Source organism: Peromyscus leucopus, chromosome 1, assembly GCF_004664715.2.
Source record: "Peromyscus leucopus breed LL Stock chromosome 1, UCI_PerLeu_2.1, whole genome shotgun sequence".
Lineage (NCBI taxonomy): Eukaryota > Metazoa > Chordata > Mammalia > Rodentia > Cricetidae > Peromyscus > Peromyscus leucopus.
The window spans coordinates 106,973,102-106,998,191 of NC_051063.1; the positions used below are offsets into that span (position 1 = coordinate 106,973,102).

A 25,090-nucleotide genomic window follows, 5' to 3' on the forward strand; every position below is an offset into this window, starting at 1 on the left:
AGGAAATCCCTCCCAGTGGGTGAGGAAAGAGACTAGTGCAGGGGAGCCGGAGGGGCTGTCCAGCTGCCCAGGGTTAGCCTCTCAAGGAGAAAGGGAGGGAGAGTGCAGGTAGAGCCAGGCACATAGGACGTGCCGTGAGGCATCGTGAGGTGTGCAGCCATGATTTCGGTGGGGCCTCCAAGGGGGAAATGTTGGGGCGTGGGGTGACAAGATCAGCAGGTTCCTACTGCCAGGTCGTGCTCTGGTGTCTCCGGTGACATATAGGGACCACAGAGCATCCCTGCTGAGCAGCCACTCTGTCTTATTACATCTGCACTCCTCTCACCTCCTCCCACATCAGCTCATCCACAGATGCTGATGGGAACAGTCCTAAAGGAGATACGTAGTTATAGGGCTGGAGAGATGGCTCAGCAGCTAAGAGTGCTTGTTGCTCTTCCAGAGGACCTGAGTTCGATTCCCGCACCCACATGGTGGCTCCTGGCCTCTGCAGGCACCAGGCAAGCAAGAAGTTCACAGACATACATACAGGCAACATACCCATACACATTTACTTTTAAATTGGATAGTAAATATATTTACTATAATACTAATATGCAACCAACATGTTTTAAAGTAATCCAAAATGTTTGGAACCCAAACTTCCAGATTTCAGGTTTTTTAGTATTTATATATATTTCACACGTTGAGCATTCCTAATCTGAAAACCCCAAACCCACAGCTCCAAACTCCCAAATCTTCTGAGCATCATGTCAGTGCTCAGAACATTTCAGATATGGGAGTTTGGGTTTTCAGATTAGGGCTGCCTGCCTACCTTGAATTACTAAATACACAGTGCACTAGTTTCAAAGATACACAGGTTTGGCAGTTTGCTTAAGTGGGATTCAAACAGATATCCTTAATAGCCATGGCCCAATTGCCCTTTCTTCTTTTCATTTTCTCCTGCAATTTATTTGTTGAAGAAACTGGGTCATTTGTTATGTGGATTCTCACTGGGTGGATTTTCTTGGCTGCATCCGCATGCGGCCGTTTGACATGTTCTCTGGCTCCTGCATTTCTGTAACCCAGGATTTGTCCCAGCTGCTTGATAAGGTTCATGCAGAAGTCACATCTTGTCCTCTTGCCCCACACCTCCCCCAACTCTCTCTCATGATGTGAAGTGTCCATTGAAGAATGTTTTTCAGACAGGGTCTCACATATTAGGCCAGCCTAGAACTCGGTATGCAGCCCTGTGGAATGTGGAAATTTCTGGTCTTCTCTCCTCTACCTCTTCAGTTCCGGGATTACAGGCATGAGATACCACATCGGGATTATTTGGTGCTGGCGCTCCGACCCCGGCCTCCTACCCGGTAGGCAAGCACGCCACCAGCGAGCTGCATTCCTAGCCCTTATTAGTTCTTTGGAACAAGATGTAGCCCAGGCAGGCCTAGTCTTCCTGTCTCCAACTCCCCCAACCTCTGCCCCACAACCCAGTGCTAGAGTTTTATACCCAAACCCATGAATCCATCAATGGCTCCAAAATAAAAGTGCCTCAGTATCATCCTTTCTTCCACACTTATTACCTGGGATTTGTTTCCAGACAGAGCCCCCCTTTCCTAGCTGCTCAGATGCCCTCTGGTTAGCTATGCAGAAAAAGGCAGGGTAGTGAGTGTTTCATCCTTTCTGTCTGCATTTCCCGTCTCAAGAAGTAAGTTGATTCCCTGCCCTTCCCCGGGAGTGACTGTTCTGTGTCTGTGACCTCCTGAAGTTGAACATGTTCACTGTTCAGCGCATTGCCGTTTCCTTCCTAAAGCTCAGGTGGGTCTGTTTGCAGCAGCTTCCTGATTCTTTTGGCCTAGATAGGGAGGCTGCAGGCCTCCATGACTTGTGACATAATCGGATGTGGCATGTGGACAGATGTGTTTGGACCATCACCTCCCACCCTCATTGCCCTGCAGGCAGCAGAGACTGGGGAGGGGGAGCTACTGTGGAACCCACCCCACGCCAGTTCTAAGGGCTGTGGTGCAGGAGGGGAAACCGAGGCCTCCAGGGATCCTGACTCTGGATCTCCGACCCTGGAGCCTCATTAGCTGTTTCTCGGTCCACAGTGGGCTCAGAGCCAAACCTTGTGTTTGACTAATGATCCTCCCAGGTCCCAGCATACCTCCCCATGCCCTGTGAGGGCTCCCCCTCCCCTTGCACCCCACCGCTGCAGTCCAGAGCACCCAGTGCAGTCTCAGGGGAGGAGGCAGCAAGACCGTGGGCCAGGCCCTTGGGCATGGCTCTCTGCCATTGGGTATGATTCTGTATGCTTGGGCAGCTTCTCCGGACTTCAGCTTTCCATCTGCGCAGTGGGATGAGCCCACCTTGTACAGGCCCCACTTTGTTATCCAGTGTTCTGCCTTCAAAGAAAGCTAGGGAGGCAGTGCAAGGGTCAGGGCAGAGGTCAGAGCTCACAGAGTTGGGTGAAGACAGAGGCCAGGAGAGGCCAGGAAGCAGTTGGCAATACTGGACCATGCCTGGTTACAGACCTGGGTCCAGGTTGCTAAACCCATATCGGAACCCAGCAGCTTCTGCCAGTGACTTCCCAGGGCATCATCCTGCAAAGCTGTGGGGTGGGGGCACCACAGGAAACATCTGTGTGCCTGGCACCTCACAGGGCTCCCTCCAGAGGAGGGTGGCAGTGCCTCTCCCCGGAGTTGGCACCCTCATCTCACTAGAGACACTTCTCCTCTGCTTGGGTCCCTGTTGATAGCGTACGTTGTGTAAACAACACATCCCTAATGAGTGGGAGGGGGAGGCTCCGACCAGCACAGCCTCTCGGTTAAGCTGCCACTGTGTGCCAACCCAGCCTGTGTGTCTGGGCACTGCTATCGGAACCAGAGTGACTTTCTTCTAGAAGGAACTGCCTGTGCTCCAGGTGGGGCTCAGCTTTGTCCAAACATAGCAGAGTGAGCTGGTCACCCTGACCCGGAGGGCTGAGGTATTCCCCCTTCCCTGCCTGCCTCCAGCTGCCCCGATGACCTCTGTATGTCCTCATATCCTCGGGAGACACCTAGGCCAGCTCCTAGGACATCTCCCCAGAGCTGTGGCCGGCTCCAGGCTTCTCCCAGTTTTCCCTCTCCTCCAAACCATGGGTGGTTTTGTGTCTTCCTCCCCCGCCAGACTCGAGGCTTCTTGAGGGAATGCCCTATGTCTGGGTCATCCTGATCCTCAATGTCTGGCACAGTCCAGGGTCCACACAGTAGTTCATACTGCTAAGTAACTCATCTGTAAACACACAGGCCTGGCTTTGACTCCCAGTCTCAAACCCAGGTTTACCTGCCTCCAAAGAAATGTGCTTTTAGTGTTGTTGTTTTCCTAACTCTGTGACTCTGGATGAATCACTTGCCCGCTCTGAGCATTAATTTTTTTCACCTGTCAAGCCAAGATGGAGCCACTATGGGAATTATATTATTCTAGTGTGTCAGGCCCAAGCCCTGGCATTTGCAAGGTGCTTCATAAATACTAAATATTAGAGTCCTAGTGGGTGTCTGTGTGTTTATCATTCAGTCATCATATGCATAACACATATGCAGCTGGGCCAGGTGGATATACAGCAAGTAAACAGGGATCTTTGCCCACAGGGAGCTCTGACCATGGGAGCTGACCCTTCACAGATAGTATCAGACCTGTGAAAGATGAACCACACAGGTCTTGATATATTAACCCAGTGTAAGTATGGACTTTAGAGGCATGCTTGGCCCAGAGGCTGGGGGCTAGGGGTCCTTGTCTGGTCTACAGTTAAGGAGGGCTTCCTGGACAACAAAGTGGCCACTGAAGGAGGAATATGCGGACTGAGGACAGGGACTGGACTGGGAACCGTGAGCGGGTAGAGAAGTGAGCGTGGATAGGGAGGCACTATCATCATTTTGTCGCTTTGCTGCTGAGTGAGGGCCAGAGTGACTGTGGCTGTCAATGTTCTTACAATGTCTGGGAGCCAGAGATGGTGAGGGGGGTTGAGGTGGTGCTGGTGGGAAGTCGGGAGCCGGGAGGACCTGCTTAGGTGGGGAGGGAGACAGCGAGGAGTCTGGCGTGGCTGCTGGCTTCCACCTGGAGCTGGCCTGGATGGCTGGGGTGGATGGAACAGATGTGGGGGAGGACGACTGCAGGGAGGGAGGACTGCAGGGAGGGAGGACTGCAGGGAGGGAGGGAGGACTGCAGAGAGGGAGGACTGCAGGGAGGGAGGGAGGACTGCAGGGAGGGAGGACTGCAGGGAGGGAGGACTGCAGAGAGGGAGGACTGCAGAGAGGGAGGACTGCAGGGAGGGAGGACTGCAGGGAGGGAGGGAGGACTGCAGAGAGGGAGGACTGCAGGGAGGGAGGGAGGCCTGCAGGGAGGGAGGACCGCAGGGAGGGAGGACCACAGGGAGGGAGGACTGCAGGGAGGGAGGACCGCAGGAAGGGAGGCCTGCAGGGAGGGAGGACTGCAGGGAGGGAGGACTGCAGGGAGGGAGGGAGGACTGCAGGGAGGGAGGGAGGAGGACTGCAGAGAGGGAGGACTGCAGGGAGGGAGGACCGCAGGGAGGGAGGACCGCAGGGAGGGAGGACTGCAGGGAGGGGCAGGGAGGGAGGACCGCAGGGAGGGAGGACGCAGGGAGGGGAGGGAGGGAGGACGCAGGGGGGGAGGGAGGGAGGACTGCAGAGAGGGAGGACTGCAGAGAGGGAGGACCGCAGAGAGGGAGGACCGCAGGGAGGGAGGACCGCAGAGAGGGAGGACTGCAGGGAGGGAGGACTGCAGAGGAGGACTGCAGGGAGGGAGGACTGCAGAGGAGGACTGCAGGGAGGGAGGACCGCAGGGAGGGAGGACCGCAGGGAGGGAGGACTGCAGGGAGGGAGGACTGCAGGGAGGGAGGACCGCAGGGAGGGAGGACTGCAGGGAGGGAGGCCTGTGGGATCTTACAACACTGTGGCTGGAAGATGCCTGAGTCTCTGGCTCTGACAGACATGGAACCCAGGTCCCAAGACCAGAGTGCTCACAAGTCCCTCCAGTGTCCATGCAGTGATGGGATGGAACCCAGTACTCCTGTTTCTTTGGGGACATTCACCCCATTTTCCTCAGGAGCCAGATGCCTCTCAACGCCCTCATCTTGTCTCCATTTTCTCCACCTAGGTCATCCCAGACTGGAAGGAGCAGGAATGGGACCCTGAGAAGCCTGATAACTATGCTGGCATCTTCCATTTCCACTTCTGGCGCTTCGGGGAGTGGGTGGACGTGGTCATCGATGACCGGCTGCCCACAGTCAACAACCAGCTTATTTACTGCCACTCCAACTCCAGAAATGAGTTCTGGTGTGCCCTGGTGGAGAAGGCCTATGCCAAGTAGGTGTGGCCAGGCGGGGTGGCCAGGTGGGTTGACCAGGTGGAGCTCTCTGGGAGGGATGACCAGGTGGGTTGACCAGGTGGAGCTGTCTGGGCAAGATGACCAGGTGGAGCTGTCTGGGTGGGTTGACTAGGTGGAGCTGTCTGGGTGGGTTGACTAGGTGGAGCTGTCTGGGTGGGTTGACCAGGTGGAGCTGTCTGGGAGGGATGACCAGGTGGGTTGACCAGGAGGGTTGACCAGGTGGAGCTGTCTGGGTGGTCTGAACAGGTGGGTTGACCAGGTGGAGCTCTCTGGGCGGGATGACCAGACTGAGTTGCCAAGTCAGTGTGGGCTGTTGCTGGACTCCATAGGCCTTTAGGAAAGGCTCCTGTCACAGAGAGGTGAGAGGCTGGCATCCACAGCATGGTCAGAGCCTTGGCCCAAGGACCCTACCTGCCAGGTCTGTTATGGGTGGAGTGGAAACCTGGATTATGAGGAGGAGAAGAAATGGGAGAGGACGGGGCCCAGGCAAGCATCCTGCAGCATTTGGGGCAGGCTGACACTCACGTTTACGGGAGTAGATCTTACCCTCAAGTGTATGTTGCCGAACTCCCCTGGGACCTTTCCTGGTCTGGATGGTGGACTGTGGGCCAGATGCTTGTCTTCCTCTTGTAGGCTGGCACAGAATGAGCACCAGCAAAGGTGTGCTGAGGAGTGGGACATCTGAGGGCAGGAATGCCAGCTGGTTCTAGCCTCTCCCTGGGTCCTCTTCCTAGGCCTTTGGAGGATGTGTGTGAAGGGTGGGAGGTGGCAGAGAGTGTGAGAGGACTCTCGAGTTTGAATTCAAGAGCCTACATGGAAGAGAGGAAAGACAAATCAAAAAAAAAAAACACTGGAGAATTTAACCCTCAGAAAGCAGAGCCAGTACCTTGGTGGCCGGTGTGTTTCTGTTACCATTGGTGGGCTGTGGTGGAGAGCCTCCTGCCGGCTAGGCAAGGGCTTCACCACTGAGCTACAGGTCCAGCTCTTGTTCTGTTTTGTTTTTATAAATAAAATTTGATTGATTATGCACACACACACACACACACACACACACACACACACACACACACACACGCAGAGTACTGCTCACTAAGCCACCAATTCATTGTCCAATAATCACTGCCCACAATGCTGTCACCATTGCCTCCATTCAAAACCTTTTCACACACCCCTCCAGCAGAAATTCTTCCCCATTAATCAAAAACTCCCTTTTGCAGTGAACTCCTGTTCTTCTTGCCTTTGAACCTGCCTATCCTGGGCACCTCATTTATGGGGAGTCCCACTATACTTGTTCCTCTGGGCCTGTCTTCTTTTTCTCAGCATGATATTTTTTTTTTAAGATTTATTTATTCGTGTTTTTTATGTATATGAGTTCTCTGTCTTCATGCACACCAGAAGAAGGAATCTGATCCCATTACAGGTGGTTGGGAGCCACCATGTGGTTGCTGGGAATTGAACTCAGGACCTCTGGAAGAGCAGCCAGTGCTCTTAACCACTGAGCCATCTCTCCAGCCCCCAGCATAATATTTTCAAGGTCTGGCTATGGAGCGGCTTATTTCAGCACCTCTGTTCACGGCTGAATGATATTCCCCTGGAGCTCTCAGCCATGCTTTCTGTGTTTGCTGATGGACAGTTGGGCAGCATCCACCTCTCGGCTGTTGTGAATAGTGCCTCTGTGATCACGGGTGTTCAGGTGTCTGAGTCTCTGCTTTGACCCTTTTCTAGTGTATCCTAGCAGTGGAACTTCTGGTCACGTGACAGTTCAGTATGTGACTTTTTAAGCAGTTCTCCACAGTGGCTGCACTATATTATGCTTGCTTTTATTTGTTTTTTGTTTGTTTGTTTGTTTACTTTTAATTTTTTTATTTCCCCCATGTGTTGTACTTAGGTGCATTTTTTCGTGTGTGCATAATTGTATACTCATGTGTGCATGTGTGTGTGTGTGTGTGTGTGTGTGTGTGTGTATGTGTGTGCATGTGGAGTCCCTAAGGTTGGTGTTGGAAACATCCTGGCTTGCTCTTTCACTTTACTCACTAAGGCAGGTCTCTCAATCAAACCCAGAGTCACTGATGTGGCTAGTCCTGCTAGCCGGCTTGCTCTCGGGATCCCATCTCTGCCTGCCAAGGCTGGGATTGCAGGTGGGCCTCCACATCCACTTGCATTTACTTGGGTTCTGGGGATTTGAACTCTAGCCCTCACACTTTCCTGACAATTGCTTTAACCACTGGACCACCTCCCCAGTTCTTATTTACTCTTTGAGTTGTAAAACAAGCCTGTGCCCTTTGGAGCAAATCCAAAAAGTCTCCAACAGTGACTGATGGTCCCTCCCCTTCCTGCTCTAGACAGCCGCACTGTCTGCATCTGTGCCTCCAGCTACCTCTTTCATTCTCCGTGCCCCTGTCCTCTGTCCTGGGGGACACTCTTCAGTATCATTTTTGTTGTTGTGTGACAGGCTTCATGCAGGCTTTCCCCAGACTCACTGTGTAGCAGAAGCTGGCCTCGAACCCCCAATCCCTGGGCTGAGGTTCCAGGCCCGTGCTGCTAGCCCAGCTTCTTTCCACATCTCTGATGCATCTCTGTTCATGGACATCCTTACAAAGCATGGCACTGTTTTGTGGGTTTGTCTTTTCAGTGTATACTGAGGGTACTGTGCTGTGCATTTCTCTGTTACTCATGTTCAGAATCACTGTGTCACATGTAGGAGATGCTCAATATCATTTTAAAGTTCCCTCAAAGAAACTGGATACAAATCTCCCAATTCCACATGCAGTTCATCTCTCCAGGCCAGAAGCTACTTTAAGGAATTATTGCTTACCCCTCAAAACATAACTGGAATCCAGCTATGTAATGTATTGTTAGGTTTATAACAAATAAACACTAGCATTGTAGCTGTAACCAACCGTCTTATTAAATAAGAAACACAGAACCAATGCAAAGAAGAAAGCCAAGAGGTCAGAGCTAAGAGCTAAAACCTTACCCTTCGTCCTGCGGTGGTCCTACCTCTCCGAACCAGAACCACTTCCTGTGTGTCTTTTTATAGTGTTTCTGTTCTGCCTTCTCATTGGTTGTAAACCCAACCACATGACTGCCTTGTCACTGCCTGTCTGTATAGACCTCCAGGTTTTCTATGATTGGTATTGAGATTAAAGGCATGTGTATCCAATACTGGCTGTATCCCTGAACACACAGAGACTTACCTAGCTCTGCCTACCAAGTGCTGGGATTACAAGCGTACGCCACCACTGCCCTGCTTTCCTGTGGCTTGCTAATAGCTCTGATCCCCGGGCAACTTTATTTATTAACATACAAATAACATTTGAATACAAATAAAATATCACCAGAAAGCATTTTCCCATACCCCTAAGATTCTTTTCCAGCACTTTCTAGAATGTTCCAGAGCATAGGTACAGCACTTGTTTTTTAAACCAATTTCTTAGAGTTGTACATTCTATCATTGTGAATTATATTACTTATGCAGAATTGTTGGGAATTTGAGTCCTACAGTGGTGGTGTGCAGATGGACAGAGCGGGCCTGGGAGTTAAGACCTGGACGCCACTGTTGCCTGTGCTGTGGCTTGCCGTGAGACCGTAGCAGTTGGCTTGATTTCTAAGCTTCACACAGCTCCTGTAGGCGGCAACAGATTGAGAGCTGCCCGGGAGCCTGAACTGGGATTTCCTTGCCTGTTGTCCCCCAGGCTGGCAGGCTGTTACCAGGCCCTGGATGGGGGCAACACGGCGGATGCACTCGTGGATTTCACAGGTGGCGTTTCTGAACCCATTGACCTGACCGATGGGGACTTGGCCAGCGACGAGGTCAAGAGGAGTCAGCTCTTTGAGCGGGTGCTGAAGGTGCATAGCAGAGGTGGTCTCATCAGTGCCTCCATCAAGGTAGGAGTGTGGGGCAGACCCAAGCCTGGGATGAGAGGGAGTGGGGCCGAGCCTGGGCCCAGGCCAGCTCACCACGCTCACTCTTGGCCCCGTGGGGGGTGGGACACAGACGTTGGAGAGCACAGCTCCCCTTCCCGGTGCTGAGCAGCAATGCAAACCCCAGCCTTCACCTCCTGCACCATGCAACGCCCCCAGCACCCTTCAGGCTCCCTTCGGACCCCTTTGGGCTCTTGTATCTCTCTCTGCCTTTGAGGCACGTTGCCAAGGCATATAGTGTCCAAAGTTAAGGGGCACCTGGAAGAGGGTAGGGAGTCCCTAGGGTAGGTAGCCTGAAGCTGGTCTCCAAGAGGGTCTTCTGTTCGGTCTGTGTGCCTGATCAGCTGGCTCTCTAGAAACATGGTGCCCTGGTTTGCAGTATCTGCCCATTTCCGTGGAGTCAATACTCCCACCAAGGTCAGTTTACTATTGCCCATGTTTTCACAAACAGCTCTTAAAATTGCTGAGTGTTACTACCAGGCATGGTGCTTGCACATCTGTAATCTTAGTATTTGGGACTTGGGAGGCAGAGGCAGGAAGGTTGCCCCAAGTTCAAAGTCAGTCTAGTCTACAAAGAGAATTCTAGGCCACTCAGGCCTATGTATTGAGACTTCAATAATTTTAAATATATAGCAATTGGCTTCACTGGGGCAGGTTGGCATCAATATACTGTGGGGTGACATCTGCAGGTGGTTGGTCCCCTGGGTTCTGACCCCTTCTTAGCAAAGTAAGTTCTTTTCCCATGCAGCTGCAGTTCCCATCCCTACCTGAAGGGGGCGGTGTGGCTCCTTAGTCTAGCTCCAGTGTCTTAAGCTTGGATTCCTGTGTGACCCTCCGGTCTGAGTACCTTTGTCCTCCTGCAGGCTGTGACAGCAGCTGACATGGAGGCCCGCCTGGCATGTGGCCTGGTGAAGGGCCATGCGTACGCTGTCACTGATGTGCGCAAGGTGCGCCTGGGCCACGGCCTGCTGGCCTTCTTCAAATCGGAGAAGCTGGACATGATCCGCCTGAGGAACCCCTGGGGCGAGCGGGAGTGGAACGGGCCCTGGAGCGACACGTGAGGCCCAGGGTTGGGGTGGGTACAGGCTCAGAGGCGAGGACAAAAAAAAAAACGTGACACTGGACTGGGCCTTGCAGGGTCTGGGGGAGATGGCCTGAGGAAAAGACAGGACACTCACTTCCCAGTGTGTGCGTGGTGTCTGGGGGTGGGGTCATCCAGGACAGTGGCCTGGAGAAGGGTGAGCTGACCTTGACCTGTGGGGAGGTGGGGAGGGAGAGGCCACCAGCTCCCTGCATGCTGCTGGTGCTCTGTGCTTGGCCAGTGGCCCCGAGGGTCAGAGCCCCGATCCCAGCTTTATCCCCTGACGTCATGGCATGAAGAGCGATCGCAGTCTCCAGCGGGAGGGCATGGAGGCTTCTTGGAGCTGGGCTGGGCATGACCCCCAGTTTCTCTAGCCACATGGCTTGGCCCCGCGCTGTCTCTTGGGGAGGTGGTGCTGGCAGGCCACTCCCTCTTACACTGTTTTCTCCCTGACACTCACATTCCAGCTCAGAGGAATGGAAGAAAGTGAGCAAGAGTGAGCGAGAGAAGATGGGCGTGACCGTGCAGGATGATGGCGAGTTTTGGTGAGTGTCCTCTAATCCTGAGTTTGGGCTGAGGGGGAACTTCCTGGGGCCTGACAGGGAGCATGGGACAGGGAGTCGGCAGCCAGGGCTCCATCGTCACCATCATTTTGCTGTGTGGCCTTGGAAAACCGCACCTCTCTGGCCTGTTTCCTCCTCTGTAAAATGAGTTGTGCAGTGATGGCTCCTTTTACCCCGTGTCCTCTCTGCACACCTGAGGGACACTGGAACTGCTCTGACTCCCAGCCTAGTCCGTGCAAACAGGCCACAGGGACAGCAGACAGTCACCCTCGGGCATCCATCTCCTTCATCCAACCTCCTGTATCTTCTCAGCATTTGTTCCTCTTGTGTCTACTCTGCGTCCATCCTGGGTCCATCCCCCCACATCCAACCATCTGTATCTATTCCCTGCATCTTTCCCCTGCATCCATTCCTCTGTATCCATCCCCTGTGACTGGTCATTCCCTGTGTCTGTCTCACATTCCCTGCATCCATTTGCTGAACCCATGTCCTTCTGAATCCATCACCCTGTACCCATTCCTCACATCCACTCTCTCCGTCTATCCTACTCTATGCACCCCTACACCTACTCATCCCCCTGCAACCAGTCATTCCCCTTATCTATACCCTCCACCACCCCCTATACTTATTCATTCCCCTGTATCCATCGCCTCCTCCACCCCTCATACCTGCTCATTCCCCTGTATCATCCCCTCCTCCACCCCCATACCTGTCCATTCCCCTGTATCATCCCCTCCTCCACCCCCTCCCTGTACCTGTCCATTCCCCTGTATCATCCCCTCCTCCACCCCTCCTGTACCTGTCCATTCCCCTGTATCATCCCCTCCTCCATCCCCCATACCTGTTCATTCCCCTGTATCATTCCCTCCTCCACCCCGTACCTGTCCATTCCCCTGTATCCATCGCCTCCTCCACCCCCATACCTGTTCATTCCCCTGTATCATTCCCTCCTCCACCCCCGTACCTGTTCATTCCCCTGTATCATCCCCTCCTCCACCCCCGTACCTGTCCATTCCCCTGTATCATCCCCTCCTCCACCCCCGTACCTGTCCATTCCCCTGTATCCATTCCTTCCTATGTACACATCCCCCTATGCGCAACCCTTGAATCCACTCCACCAGTGGATTCTGTCCGGACCCTGTCCTGGTGCAGGGCTGTTCTTCACAGCACCCTTGATAGGAGACTCAGCCGCCTATGGGAGGGAAGGTACAAGGTACCCGGTGTGAGGTAGATACCATGCAGACCCCAGACCAACCAGGATCAGATGACAGCAATACTAGTATCCTGATGAAGCCCCCTTCTGGGGGTGTGGGGTAGGCTAGCCAGGCCCTCCAGTCTGCACTGCTGTGGACCGTCTGACTCAGGAGTCAGTTGAGTTAAAACAGTCACCTTGCTCCTCCATGGAAATGGCTGCTTTTAAAGGCCTTCTCATGCATGTTCATACCGTGCACTTCCCCTGGCCCTGCCCATGCTCCTTGAGGAGCGTGGCTACTGCCTGGTCACTGCCTCATGCTTACCATGGCGGGGGATGGGGGTGGGGGGTGGTTGTCCACCACCCGTTGATTCAGGGCTTACCGCAGCCATGGAAGCTAACGGGTAGAAACAGACTAGACGTGACGTACACAGCGGGGCTGATGAGACGGCACTTTTAATCCTGACCGCCTCATTTCAGTGCCTGGGACTCACACTGTGGGAGGAGAGAACCAACTCCCACAGGCTGTCCTCTCACCTCCAGATGCATGCCGCGCACACCTGCATCCTCCTCCCAACCATAAACTGTCAAACTGCAATACAGCGCTAGAGGTGCGCTCTCGTTACTAACACGTCACAGCTGTCACAGCCGACGTGCCAGCGGCTTTCTGTGTTCATAACAATGCTTCACGCTCCCATGTTGCTTAACCCCCTGCCAGCCCCGTGAGACAGGCAACTGTTGACAGGTTCACCCCCATTTTACAGAAGAGGAAATGGAGGCCCAAGAGAGATCTGGGGTCTTGGTGGTGTTGTGTCCAGCTTGCTTTCTGTGGAGCGGTGGTTAAGGACGTTATGGGGTTCGCCCAGCTCAGTGCCTTCCTGCACACAGGATGACCTTCGAGGACGTGTGCCGGTACTTTACCGACATCATTAAGTGCCGCCTGATTAACACGTCCTACCTGAGCATCCATAAGACCTGGGAGGAGGCGCGGCTGCGTGGCGCCTGGACGAGACATGAGGACCCACAGCAGAACCGCAGTGGAGGCTGCATCAACCACAAGGACACTTTCTTCCAGAACCCACAGGTGGGCCTTGGCGAGGACCCCGCCCGGCCCCACCCTGCAGCAGCTGTGAGAGGTCATCACGGCCCTGCCAGGGGCCCTTGCATCACTCAGGAGGGTCCCCGACTGTCTTTGAGCCTCATAAGACTATCTGTGCAGTGAGGGCCTGGTGGACACTGTCTGAGAACGTGACGTCCCAGGCTTTCTGTCTGTACTGCACATGGTCACAGTGAGGACACTCGCTCTCAGGGACTTAAACGTGTTGGTCCAGAGTCTCAGGGACGGTTAGAGATGATCGACAGGTCCCTTGCTTTCACGGTCGCACAGTTTGGCTAGTCCCAGGAAATGTGGCCAGGCTGTGCCCCCCATGGGAATTGTCCCCAGCAGCTTCCTCAGTCAGAGCCCGTGTGCTTAGTCCTTAGACTCCAATGTGTCCTTATTGAGCACCTACTGTGTGCTAGGCTCTGAGGTGAGCATTTACCAAATCATTGAGCTCTCCCCGTCTTCAGGCAAGGTGGCCAGTGTGAGTTAATAAGCTCTCCTCCCAGACCAGGGACTGACTCGGAGCGCTGATGGGGTGGGCCAAGCTCATGCTGCTGACATGGCTGAGGCTTAGCCCCTGGGTCCAGGCTCTTGGGAGCACAAGGAGGCTGCCCCAGGTCTCACCGTGGGTCTCTTTTCATGGCCACACCTGCAGTACATCTTTGAAGTCAAGAAGCCAGAAGATGAAGTACTGATCTGCATTCAGCAGCGACCCAAGCGTTCAACGCGCAGAGAAGGCAAAGGCGAGAACCTGGCCATCGGCTTCGACATCTATAAGGTGAGACCTGCAGGCCAACGTCACTTGTGGTGAGGGATACTAGCTGTTGGCTCTGGGAGGTCCTGTGTGCCTGATGGCCCCACTGCCCCTCCCCCAGAGTTGGGCCTCTCATCCCCCGCAGCCTGTTGTATTGGAAGCTTTGGGCTTGTGTGGGGAGCTTTGCAACCTCATGGGCTGCCAAGTAGGCGACCTTGTGCAGGGACAGGTAGACTCACCTCTGGCCGCTCCTCTTGGATTGTTGTCCTCCACATGTGATGCTTAGTGTGGGGAGACAGTGACATTTCAGGTCCCCACATGCATGTCAGATCTTGAGAACGTACTGAACGCACATGGATGTGAGATCCTGGTGCACATTTGGTCCCCAGCATTTGATGGTTATGGCAGGATGGTTTGCTCACTTCCTTGTGCTGGCTTGGTCATAGTGTGTTGATGTGCTATGAGACTTTGTGCCATGTTATAGCTTGCACTGACTGGACTGTAGCCTACAGTGCTTTTTCAAGAGTTGTCTAGGATGTCCTGGCAGCTGCTGACATCATTTCATGGGTGTGGGCTGGGAGTTAGGCATGTCACAGTACGTAGGCCTCCCAAACCATGAAGGTAAGTTTAGAGACTCCCGGTGTGTGTCCCAAACCGTGGGTAGCACCACACCGTAGCCATAGCAAAGGCAGCTCCTGAGCAGTTAATGCATGGGTCCAGTACACAGCACAGTGCTGGCCAAGCAAGGTTACTCATGTTCCGGATTGAGGAAAGTCAAATGGTGCAGGATTTCAGCATATCTGAAACTGAAAATATAGAAATTATTTCCGGATTTTCCTTTTGCTATTTTCAGAGCATGGTTGACTGTAGGTAACTGAAATCATGGAAAATGGAACTGTGGCCAAGCAGGGTGGGGGGTGGAGGTGGGGGTGGGGATGGGTGTCAGGGACTACTGTGCTTGATGCCTCTGTGGCGAAACTCCAGGGTCTGGCTGGGTGTGGTAGCACACGCCTGTAATCCCAGCACTTAGGAAGCCGAGGCAGGAGAACAGGAGCCCCAGGACAATCTCAATTACAGAGTGAGTTCAAGCCTGGGCTATAAGAGACTTTGTCTCAAAAACATAACAAAGCAAAACAAGAGAAGGACCACAAGATGGCTTCTCAGGTAAAGGCACTTGATGCCTGATAACATGAGCTGGGTCCCTGGACACGTGTAAAGGTGGAAGGGTAGAATCAGCTCCACAGTTGTCCTCTGACTAACACATGTGTGTTGTGGCATGCATGCCTCCTGTCATATACACACACATACAAAAAACAAAAAACAAAAACAAAAAAACCTTGTAGGGTCATTGGGATTACCAGGGGGTTTCTCACCCACCCCTACTTTTAAATAATTTTTCTTGAGGTAAAAATCATAGGCCACTGAACTGAGCATGTCAGCTAGTGACATCATCACTAGATGATCATCGCTGTGAAGAGAAGGTCCACTCCAGTAGGTTATCGCCACCCAATCCAATAGACCCTTCCGTGAGGGGTCTCTGCAGACACCATGGCCAGCAGAGTGTCAATCCATGTGAAGCAAGAAGGAATTCCAGTTCAACGTGACTCAGTAACTGGTGCTGGTTTGAACTTCGAGAGTCTGACACCGGTTGGCATATTTAAGCACAGCACAATTTGGAAAAAAGTTTCCCGGTGATAATGAACTCAGTCTCTTGTGCATAATAAAGCTTAAGACATGACTACATGTGACAGCTTCCATAAAGACAGTTTCTGTAGATTGGCTGTGTATGACATCTTAGGGGTCTGCAGGAGGACCTAGTGTGGTCTCAGTCATGCAGACAGTGCAGAGGTCACCAGGCTATTAACTGCCTGCCTCCACTCCCAGACTTCTGTCCATCTCTCCCTTGGAAGAGACAGCCCTGGGTGTTTGGCATCCCTGGTCTCCCTGGTGCTTGTCTGAGCACAGGGACCTTCATGCTCCTGCACCCTCCTCTGCCCTAGCCCGACCCTGACCTAATTTTGTCTTTATGCATTTGCTAGTTCTGAACATTTCCTACCCGTGTATCCCTACTGACCTTTCCATGGTGGCCAGCGGGAGATGGGACTGACTCTGGGCTGCCTGTGGCCCATCCCCTCCTGTCTCCACACAGGTGGAGGAGAACCGCCAGTACCGGATGCACAGCCTGCAGCATAAGGCCGCCAGCTCCATCTACATCAACTCCCGGAGCGTTTTCTTGCGGACAGAGCAGCCCGAGGGGCGCTATGTCATCATCCCTACCACCTTCGAGCCGGGCCACACTGGCGAGTTCCTGCTCCGAGTCTTCACGGATGTCCCTTCCAACTGCCGGTGCGCTGAGGCTGGGGCTGGTGACGGTGTAGTCCATGCTGGGCCTGGTAGAGTCCGCAGCCCAAGCCTGGCTGTCTGCTCAAGACAGGGCATCCAGGCACCAGCGTCCCCAGAGATGGGCACCCCTTGCCTCTCCCCTTCCCTGCTTGCCTGCCCAGCTTCTCTTGGTCCTGACTAGGAACAGTGACTCTGTTTTTTAAAGCGGCTTTCACGGATTTTATTTATCTCCCCACACCCTGAACGGGAGGCCTAACCACTCCATTTGATAGATGAAAACAGGGGCCACCCCTAGAAAAGGGGTCCGACACCATGCTGTCTGTGGCAATATGGGCTGAGCTGGATTTTAGGGTGGGTCTTGTCACTCTCTCACTTGTCCCATGGAGACTGGCTTTGGGGAGCAGTGGGCTGCTAAAACCATTTTGAGGATGAGAAATAATATTTCTAAAAGCCCAACAGAGGCTGTGGCATGCAGGTGGTACTAAGTGCACTGTGGTCCCTCGAGGAGGATGGGACCCTGGGGGAGGGACAGAGAGGCTGGAAGCCCGTGCAGTGGATGGTTGGGTCTGCTGGGAGGTTTGGCTTAGAATTCATGGACGTCTGCAGTAAATACTGCTCCTTACTTTGAACCCGTCTTCCTATCTTCCTGCCGTCTGTCTGTCCCCCACCCTGCCCTCTATCAGGGAGCTGTGCCTGGATGAGCCCCCTCGCACCTGTTGGAGTTCCCTCTGTGGCTACCCCCAGCAAGTGACCCAGGTCCATGTCCTGGGGGCTGCTGGCCTCAAGGACTCGTCAGCAGGTGAGCTCACCTGGAGATTAGCTCAGGCCCTGTCTCCTTCAGCACAGACCCCAGCCCCCTGAGACCCCCAGCACCTACAGAACTCACTCTGCAGGTCCAGCCATCCAGGGTGTGACGTGAGCTTCTAGAGAGGTTCACCTCCTGCGTCCCCATGTGGTGGGGACGTCAGATGGCCACTGGGGGGTCAGGAAGGCTTCCTGGGGGGCAGGCCAGAGGCTCCCTGCATCCCTTCCTCTGCTTGCCCTAGAAGGTAGAGGACTCCTGTCTGGAAGGTGGATCAGGCTCCTGTCTCCCTTCCCCTTCGTGACTAAGACCAGGTTGGCATGTCCCCTCCCGGACACCTGTCCCATTGGCCTCTGCACCAGCCCATCCTCACCCCAGCTCCCCATCCTCCCTCCAGGGGCAAACTCCTATGTGATCATCAAGTGTGAGGGTGAGAAGGTTCGCTCAGCTGTGCAGAGAGGGACCTCGACACCGGAGTACAATGTGAAGGGCGTCTTCTATCGCAAGAAACTGGCTCAGCCCATCACCGTGCAAGTGAGACCCTCCCACAAGCCCGTCCTGTCCCCTCCCGTGACCCCCAACTCCCAGGGGTGGGGCCCAGGGCACAAGAGCCTTTGACAAGGACCTGGTGGTGCTAGATTCTGTTGTCTTGCCCGTCCCTCCCCAACACACACACACACACACACACACACACACACACACACACACACACACGCTCCCCATTCAGTCTGGGTCTGAGGGGCAGCAAGGTTGGTCTCCCAGCTGGAGTCAGTGGTTCAAGCCTTTCAAGGTCACTATTCCTCAGAGCCCCCACAGGTGGATCCACTTGGGAAAGTGACACGGATCACATGTGGCATGTGGCTGTTTCCTAAGAGTTCTGAGGAGGGAATTCGAATGCCAGTGTCCTTGGGCACAGCTCCTTTCTCTCAGGTCAATGTGGCTAAGCTCATTACCAGGAAGCCCTCTGTCCCCAGGCCCAGAGCAGCCTCTCTCTGGGTGAGAAACCATCTGTAAACAAACGTCTGGCACCCCAGGGGATCTACTAGATTTTCCAAGTGTTCTTAACACTGGGTCCCACTGGATCAAATCACAGACTTGTAGTTACTGAGGCTAGAAGGACCCGTAGGGGCAGGTGATTCAACCTGAATTATTAAAAATGAGCTGTTGAATGAAGTGGTACACATCTTTAATCTCAGCACTCGGGAGACAGAGGCAGGCAGAACTCTGTGAGTACAAAGCCAGCCTGATCTGCATACCTGCATAGCCTGTATGTAGTTTCAGGCTAGCCAGGACTACACAGGGAAACCTGTCTCAGAAACAGGAGAAAAAGGGACTGGAGGCAGAGCTAGGTCAAGTCCAAGTTTACCCCCCAGTTCAAGTTTACCAGAACTAGTAGTGAGAGATTGGGCTTTCTACGTGGTAGAGAGCTTTGACAGGAGCCCGAGGCTCTGGAAGAGGCCATCCCCCAGGACACGGGCCTTCCCCTGGCTGGGCTGGTATTGAGGGAAGAGGCTTCTAGGCCCTGCCCTCCCTGCCCACCTGCCAGAGGCTATATTCCTGGTCTTGGACACACCCCCCCCACTGTCTCCTCTCAGATCTGGAATCACCGTGTCCTGAAGGATGAATTCCTGGGCCAGGTGTGCCTGAAGACCGACCCGGACGACCTGCAGGCGCTCCACACACTCCACCTCCAGGACCGCAGCAGGCGGCAGCCCAGCGACTTGCCGGCACGGTGGCCGTGCACGTCCTCAGCAGCGCCTCTCTCACGGCTGTGTGACACCGGCCCCCCGCCTGCCTGGCCCCACCAGTCCTCACCACCACCTGCATGTCCCCACCTGGCCTGGGTCCAGCCTGGGAACCAGACCCTGGGGCCCTTCCCCCACTCTCCCACTGACCCACTGTGTGACCTGAGGAGAGCCCTGCCCGTCTCGGAGCCTCGGTGTTCGGAGGGCCCCGAAGAATTCCCTTCTTCGCGTGGGGGAGTTTTCTTGCCTAAGATTTAAAGTAGCTCCACCCAGAGGGCACTGCTGCTAAGGGGCTCTCTCTGTTGAAGACATTTCCCCAGGCCCCACTGTCTGCCGAGGAGTGCCAAGATGTCACTTGTTTACACACAAACTGCCATGTCCCGAGCCCCTCCCTCCCCCCCCCCCCCCGTTTCCTAGCTCCCCTCCCAGGTCTTTGCTCTACAGCTACGGTGACCTTAAACTTCCCTTCCCGCCTCCACTTTCCCAGTGTTGAGATTATAGGCGTGTGCCACTACACCAGTTTATATGGTGCTGGGTATCGAACCTAGGGCTTTGTGTATGCTAGGCAAGCATTCTGTGAACTGAGCTATGCCTCCAGTCCCACTACACCTTGTTTTTTTGAGCCATCTTGGAAGAACCCTTGGTGGGCATCTGCTGAGAGGAACACAGGAGACGTGGGCTCATTGTCTAAGGTCCTCCTCCCGTCCACTGAGTTACTCAACATGGGTTTGCCCTGTTGGCCCAAAGAGCCGCCCTAGGCCTCCCTAGCCTCAGGTCTTCTCAGAGGCAGATAACCCTGTGGCCACACCCGTGAGAAAGTGTTATTTCCAGGCAGGTCGATACAGGGCTATGGTCCCTAGGAGACATGCGCTCCCTCTGTTGAAAGACACTGGGGTTTTCTTGGAAGAAAGGACTCCAGGGTGGGTGGTGCCAGGCCTTCAGGGTTATGTCATCTATTGGCTGTCACAGGCAAGGACTTGCCTCTCCTGACCAGAGGCCTCTCCATCAGCATCCCCCAGACAGCCAAGGAGGCCACCACGCTCTTGCTCTCCAGACCACCAATGTTCTTTTCAGTCCTCAACATTTGATAGTCTTAGCATTTTTTTAAAATCTCAGTGTCAAGGGAAGTCTGTCCCAACCTGTTGTTCTTTTTAAACTCATTTTGTGGGTCCTCTGCTTTTATTTTGACATTGAGCATGAAAGGATATGGGTGAAGTGGGACCTTCTCAGAGGAGTCTCAGAGGAAGGTAGAGATGAGCATGTTCGTTCCTGGGCGTCCTTAGGCTGGTTGCAGACTGCACTCCGGAGGGACTTTTGTTCAGTCCTGGTTCTGTGGCTCACGGGGTCCCTTCTGTACCCTCGTTGGGCTGCCAGACCAGGCTTGGTAGATAAAGTACAGTTAGGTAAACAGCAGCAATTCCTTTTGGGAGTGTGACTTTCTGTCTCCAGTCCCTACTGTGTGGTCCCCTTCCTGGCTGGAGGTGCTGGATTCTGACTGCCATCTTGCTCCGTGGTAGCTCTGCTCCTAGCCTGGGGCCTGGGCCATGGGGAGGGCTGGGCACTGAAATAAAGATAAGCACGGTTAGGGCTTCCCTTCAAAGACCTGGGCCTGGGCCTGGGATTGTGCATGCCACCAGGAGCAAGTCACTTAAACCTCCTGTGCCTCAATTCCTCCCTCTGCAGCGTGAGGCTGGTGACGCCTATTTGTGGGGACTCTTACAAGAACCAGAGCAAGGTCACACCACTTCCTCTCCGTGTCTCTATATCGTATACTCCACACGTTCGCATAATCACTTCCCAACGGCTATTGCAAACAAAGACTGCAGTCAGGAATGGAGGAGAAAGCACCAGCTAGGCCATCTTGGGTCTCAGGGCCTGACATGCACGTCTTAGCTCAGCCATATCCCCCTGAGGCGCGGGGCAAACCAGGACCAAGTAGCCAACTTGTATAAGCTTCTCCGGATTAGCCACTGCCTGCCACTGCCTCCCACCGCCAGCAGAGACGGGCCAGCAGCCCTGCTCTTGCTTCCTCCCTCCCGAGCGAGGCCAGGCTGGCTCCTGGCTGTGCAGGGACCTCTGGTCCCCGGGAAGCCTTGAGGACTGGACAGGTGAGGACAGTGTGAAGCAGGAAGAGCAGTGGCTTTGTTCGCCCTTGCACCCGGGAGGCCTCAGTGTGCCCGATGCAGGCGATCAGCCCTGTAGCCCACACTACATGGACCACCAGGACCTGGCCTTCACTTCTCCAGGTCACCATGCCCTGGGGTCAAGGGCATGTTATCGTCTCAGAATAAATATTAACTGCCACTCTAGAAAGATCTCTGTGTGTCTGTTTCATCTACCCCTCCCCCGGGGGAGGGTAAGGGAGGAAGGGACAATGAGTAGCTGACCTTGGGTCAGAGGGATGAACAAGGAAGGACTTGGGAGTCCCGGATGAGGCTGGCTTCGCTGGTGGCCTGGTGAGCTCTGTGGAATCCCTACTACAAATTGGTGTGGGATTGGCTTTGCTGAGCCCTGTCCATCCTGAGGCCCCGGAAGCACAGTCCCTGCTCCGGAAAAGCCTTCCTGCAACCGGGAAGACACACCGATCCGCTGATCATGACGCCGCAGTGTTCTTGATAGCGTAGCACAGAAGCCCCTAGGAACTAAGTCTCAGCCTGTCAGGTCAAGGCCCTTGTCCTGTTCCAGTAGAGAGGAGACAGCGCAGGCCACAGACAAGTGGCCGGAGCAGAGCAGAGATGCTGGGGAGGCCAGGTTGCTAGAGACAGGAATTGATGGGCAGAGGGTGGACTAGGACTGTTGAAAGCGAAGTGGATGGAATGCAAAGATAGATGGGATTTGCAGAGGTGAGAGGTGGGCAAGGGTGGTATGAGCTAAGACCGGTTCTGCAGTGGTTCCGATGTGGTACCCTAGGACGGCTCAGGTGCTGGAAATCCATGCCCCTTCTAGAGGGTGCAGAAAGCAGGCAGAGCCTGGGGAGGTAGGGTGGAGTGTGAGGTGGTGAGGAAGGGATGAATGCTTTCTCCAGAGGCAGGATGGCGGGGAGAGTGTGACCACTATGCTGGGACTTAGTTTCCTGCCTCCAAACAGCCAAGAGGAGCATCCTTGACAGACCACCTGATCTCAGGTGTTTGGTTTTCGGGGAACAGAACAGACTAAAATGGGTTCCTAGGTCTCCTGGGTTGGGTGTTGAGAAAGTATAGCAGTTATGGTTCCAAGACTGTGCTCTCACCCACGGCCTTCCCACCATGCACCTCTGCCCCCAATGAAGCTCTGGGTGCTCCAATCTGTGTCTCTGTGTAGGCCTGCGCTGCTTGCCTGGCCCATAAGTATAAGTCGCATGGGTGAGGCCTGCACCGGGCGCCATTCAGCCTTGGTCTCTGTGCTACCTTGTCCTGTGGCACCCTGGGGTCTGAGGACGCCGACCTGCAGATGCTCATTTCTTTAAGTTGCTCCCTCGACCTTGGTCTTGTAGCAGTCGGCTGTGCCCAGCAGGTGGCGCTATTGGGCCATTGAGCTTCCCTGCCCCACCCTCCTTCTGCCGCAGACGTCCTCCAGCCCATAGACAGCTTCTTTGCTGGCCAAGAGCGGGCAGGTGAAAGGGCCAGGTCTCAGGAGGGAGTCCTCCAGCCCCCCTTCCTCACCTATGATGAGTATTTTATATCCTTTTAGATCGCACATTTTGTTTCCCATTGGATGAATCTCTCTGTCCTGTATGATGCTTGCTCCCGATGGGGTGCCTTGGCAAACACACCCAAGACCCCCAGGACAAGCTGTGGAGGTGGGTGGAAGAGCCTCATGGGGTCACATCTTGGGGAGTCCTGTTTTGGGTGCTGTGTCCCCTAAGGACCCGGGTGTTGCCTGCCCATCTAGAGGGTCTCTTGTAATGCTATGGAGGAGAGGAGCTGCGGAGAGGCCACTGGGAGCTGAGGCCCAGCAAAATCATGACCAAGGTGGGACCAGATCAGGCGTCCCAACCATGCAGAGAGAGCAGCTAGTGACAGTCATGACAAGAGGCTCCCGAGGCCCAGACGGGGCCCCCGGACCAGCCAGCAGGGCCTCCTGGGGCCTCCATGCCTTGCATCCCTGCTGGCTGGCCAGTGCTTCCCAAGGCGCCTTGGGCGGCCTCTGGACCTTAGTCCCAGCCCCAGCCAGCCCGCCCCTAGTGCTGATGTCACCTCATCCAGACCTTGGAGGCCCCCTCGGGCTCCGCCTCCCGGGAGAAGGCTTTGGAGTGGGAGGGAGGGTGGCGGTGCCGGCTGGACAGCTGCCCTGAACAGAGAGAGTGACCCAGGGAGACGGCAAGAAACAGAAAAGCCCAGGGGACCCCAGAGCAGCCTCGGAGCCAGACTCAGGCCGGGGCAGAGCGCTTGCAGGCTCCAGCCCCAGCTTCCAGAGTCCTCCTGCCCTGTGGCCCCTGACCCCAGGCTGGGAGGTGGTGACTCAGAGGGTGCGGATAAGACCCAGGTAAGCATGTGTGCTGCCCTGAGTCTTTGGGACAGGGAGGAGTCATAGGCTGGGGTCTCTTCTGGAGCCCCTGACCCATAGCCTCACGTCCCTGCGACTGGACTTCCCTCAACCTACAGGGGCCTTGCCACCACAGCCATGGAAAGAATATGTCCTGAGCAGGGCACATGGAGGCTTGTACCCTGGGGGAGGGAACAGCTGAAGAGGAAGGGAAGGGCCTGTGGAGTTGTGTCTGGGCTGGGACTGGGTCAGTGGCATCCAGGGGCATCCCCATGAGAGGGGGGGAGGGGAAGGGAGGGGAGCGGAGGGGAGGGGAGACAGAGGTGCTCTTCTCTCCTGGTCTTCTCTCTCTCTTTTGATTGTCTTTCTCTGACAGTCTTTCTTTCCTTGCACAAGTTATTCTCTCTGTGTGCGTGCCTTAATGCCTTACATTTCCCATCTGTGACCTGGGAATATGAAGGCCACCAGCCAGGGTTGCTGAGGAGACAAGGTAAAGTCAGACATAGTCCTAGAAAAAGAGAAATGGTTCTATGCTCCCAATCTGAAAAACTCACACATGGTCTAGTTCTCAGTTTTGGAGACAGGACGCCCTGAGCCTCATGCACTGGATACAAGAGCCCCGTGGTTTTCCCTGATGCATGGGACTTCGGCTCTGTCCTGCAGCACCTTCCAAGGTCCCAGTCTGTCTTGGCATGTTAGCATGGATGGGGCAGGAGCCAGCAGCCTCTTCAGATGGCAGCTCCCCCACCTGCTGCCTGCTGCCCATGCAATTATTTCCTTGCCAGGTACCCAGGCTGGTGTAGGTCTCCGGAAGGACCACGTGCCCGTAGAGACCCAGGGCCTGGGGGTCAAGGCTCAGGTGTCAGGTAGTGTCGTGGGCAAAGGATCAGATGTCCCAGTGCCTCTGAATGGGCCCTTGTGAAAACTTAATGCTCACTCTAGGGGACAGGCCAGGCAGGGCAGAGGGGCCTCACACCTGGGCCTATGGGTTAGGGCTGCTTCCGGTGACCATGCCCAGGGCAGCAAATCCTCCTTGAGGCAGTCTCTGGGCCTAACCCTGTGCTGGCTGAGGTAGGAGATGAAGGCCATGGGCAAGTGATAAACCACTCTACCACATGACCTGGAACTCCTGGAGCAGTCCTGAACTGGGATGCCAGAGCCCAAGGCTTAGTCCTGAATCTTCCCTGCCCTGCTGTGTGGCCTTGGGCAAGTGGCGATCCTCTGAGCTTTGCCTGTATGTCTGGTGTGGGGCTAAATCCGCTACTTTCTAGAAGCCCTTGGGGAGTCTGGATGACAAAGCCTGAGAGAATGACAGAGGCTTGGCCGCTCTGGGCAGTGGAGGTGATAACAGCACCTGAGAGACTGAACTGTGGTCCCTCTGACCACAGGGAGGAGGGGCAGGGGGCTGGGGAGGAGCCTGGGTGAACTTGCTGGCTCCCAGCTGCCGGGGCTCAGGGCTTGGTGTGGTCTCTTCCCACAGAGCTGTGTCTCGTCACTCCGGGAGGTGCTCTGTCTGTCTGACGAAGGACCATGGTTATTCTTCAGCAGGTGAGTGTGCCTCATCTTTTCTTTCAGAACTAGGCAGGGTCATGTTGGGTTGCTCCTCTCCCACCCTCCATGCTCTCTTCTCTCTGAGCTGTGGAAACTGTCCCCAGTTCTTCTCAGAAAACTCCTACCTAGTCTTCAGAACCCTGCTGTGAAGAATTCCCCAGCTCTCCCGGACCCAGTCCTGAGTCTGCCCCTCTGGCACGGCCACAGTGGC

The 25,090-nt window shown here is 54.8% G+C and overlaps 2 protein-coding genes across 2 annotated transcripts in view; both read left to right on the forward strand.

Annotated features, from left to right (window-relative positions):
* Window positions 1–18,994, forward strand: part of Capn5 (calpain 5) — a 54,819-nt gene extending 35,825 nt beyond the window's left edge. The window contains 11 exon segments of the mRNA XM_028877463.2: window positions 5,128–5,336; window positions 9,054–9,246; window positions 10,146–10,339; window positions 10,831–10,908; window positions 13,007–13,202; window positions 13,876–13,998; window positions 16,124–16,320; window positions 17,001–17,116; window positions 17,517–17,653; window positions 18,715–18,847; window positions 18,850–18,994. Of these exon segments, the coding sequence (XP_028733296.1) occupies window positions 5,128–5,336; window positions 9,054–9,246; window positions 10,146–10,339; window positions 10,831–10,908; window positions 13,007–13,202; window positions 13,876–13,998; window positions 16,124–16,320; window positions 17,001–17,116; window positions 17,517–17,653; window positions 18,715–18,847; window positions 18,850–18,896 (1,623 nt within the window). The 3' untranslated portion in view covers window positions 18,897–18,994.
* A 4,113-nt stretch (window positions 18,995–23,107) lies between these two features.
* Window positions 23,108–25,090, forward strand: part of Myo7a (myosin VIIA) — a 71,540-nt gene continuing 69,557 nt past the window's right edge. Inside the window, 2 exon segments of the mRNA XM_037197315.1 lie at window positions 23,108–23,328; window positions 24,809–24,876. Of these exon segments, the coding sequence (XP_037053210.1) occupies window positions 24,859–24,876 (18 nt within the window). The 5' untranslated portion in view covers window positions 23,108–23,328; window positions 24,809–24,858.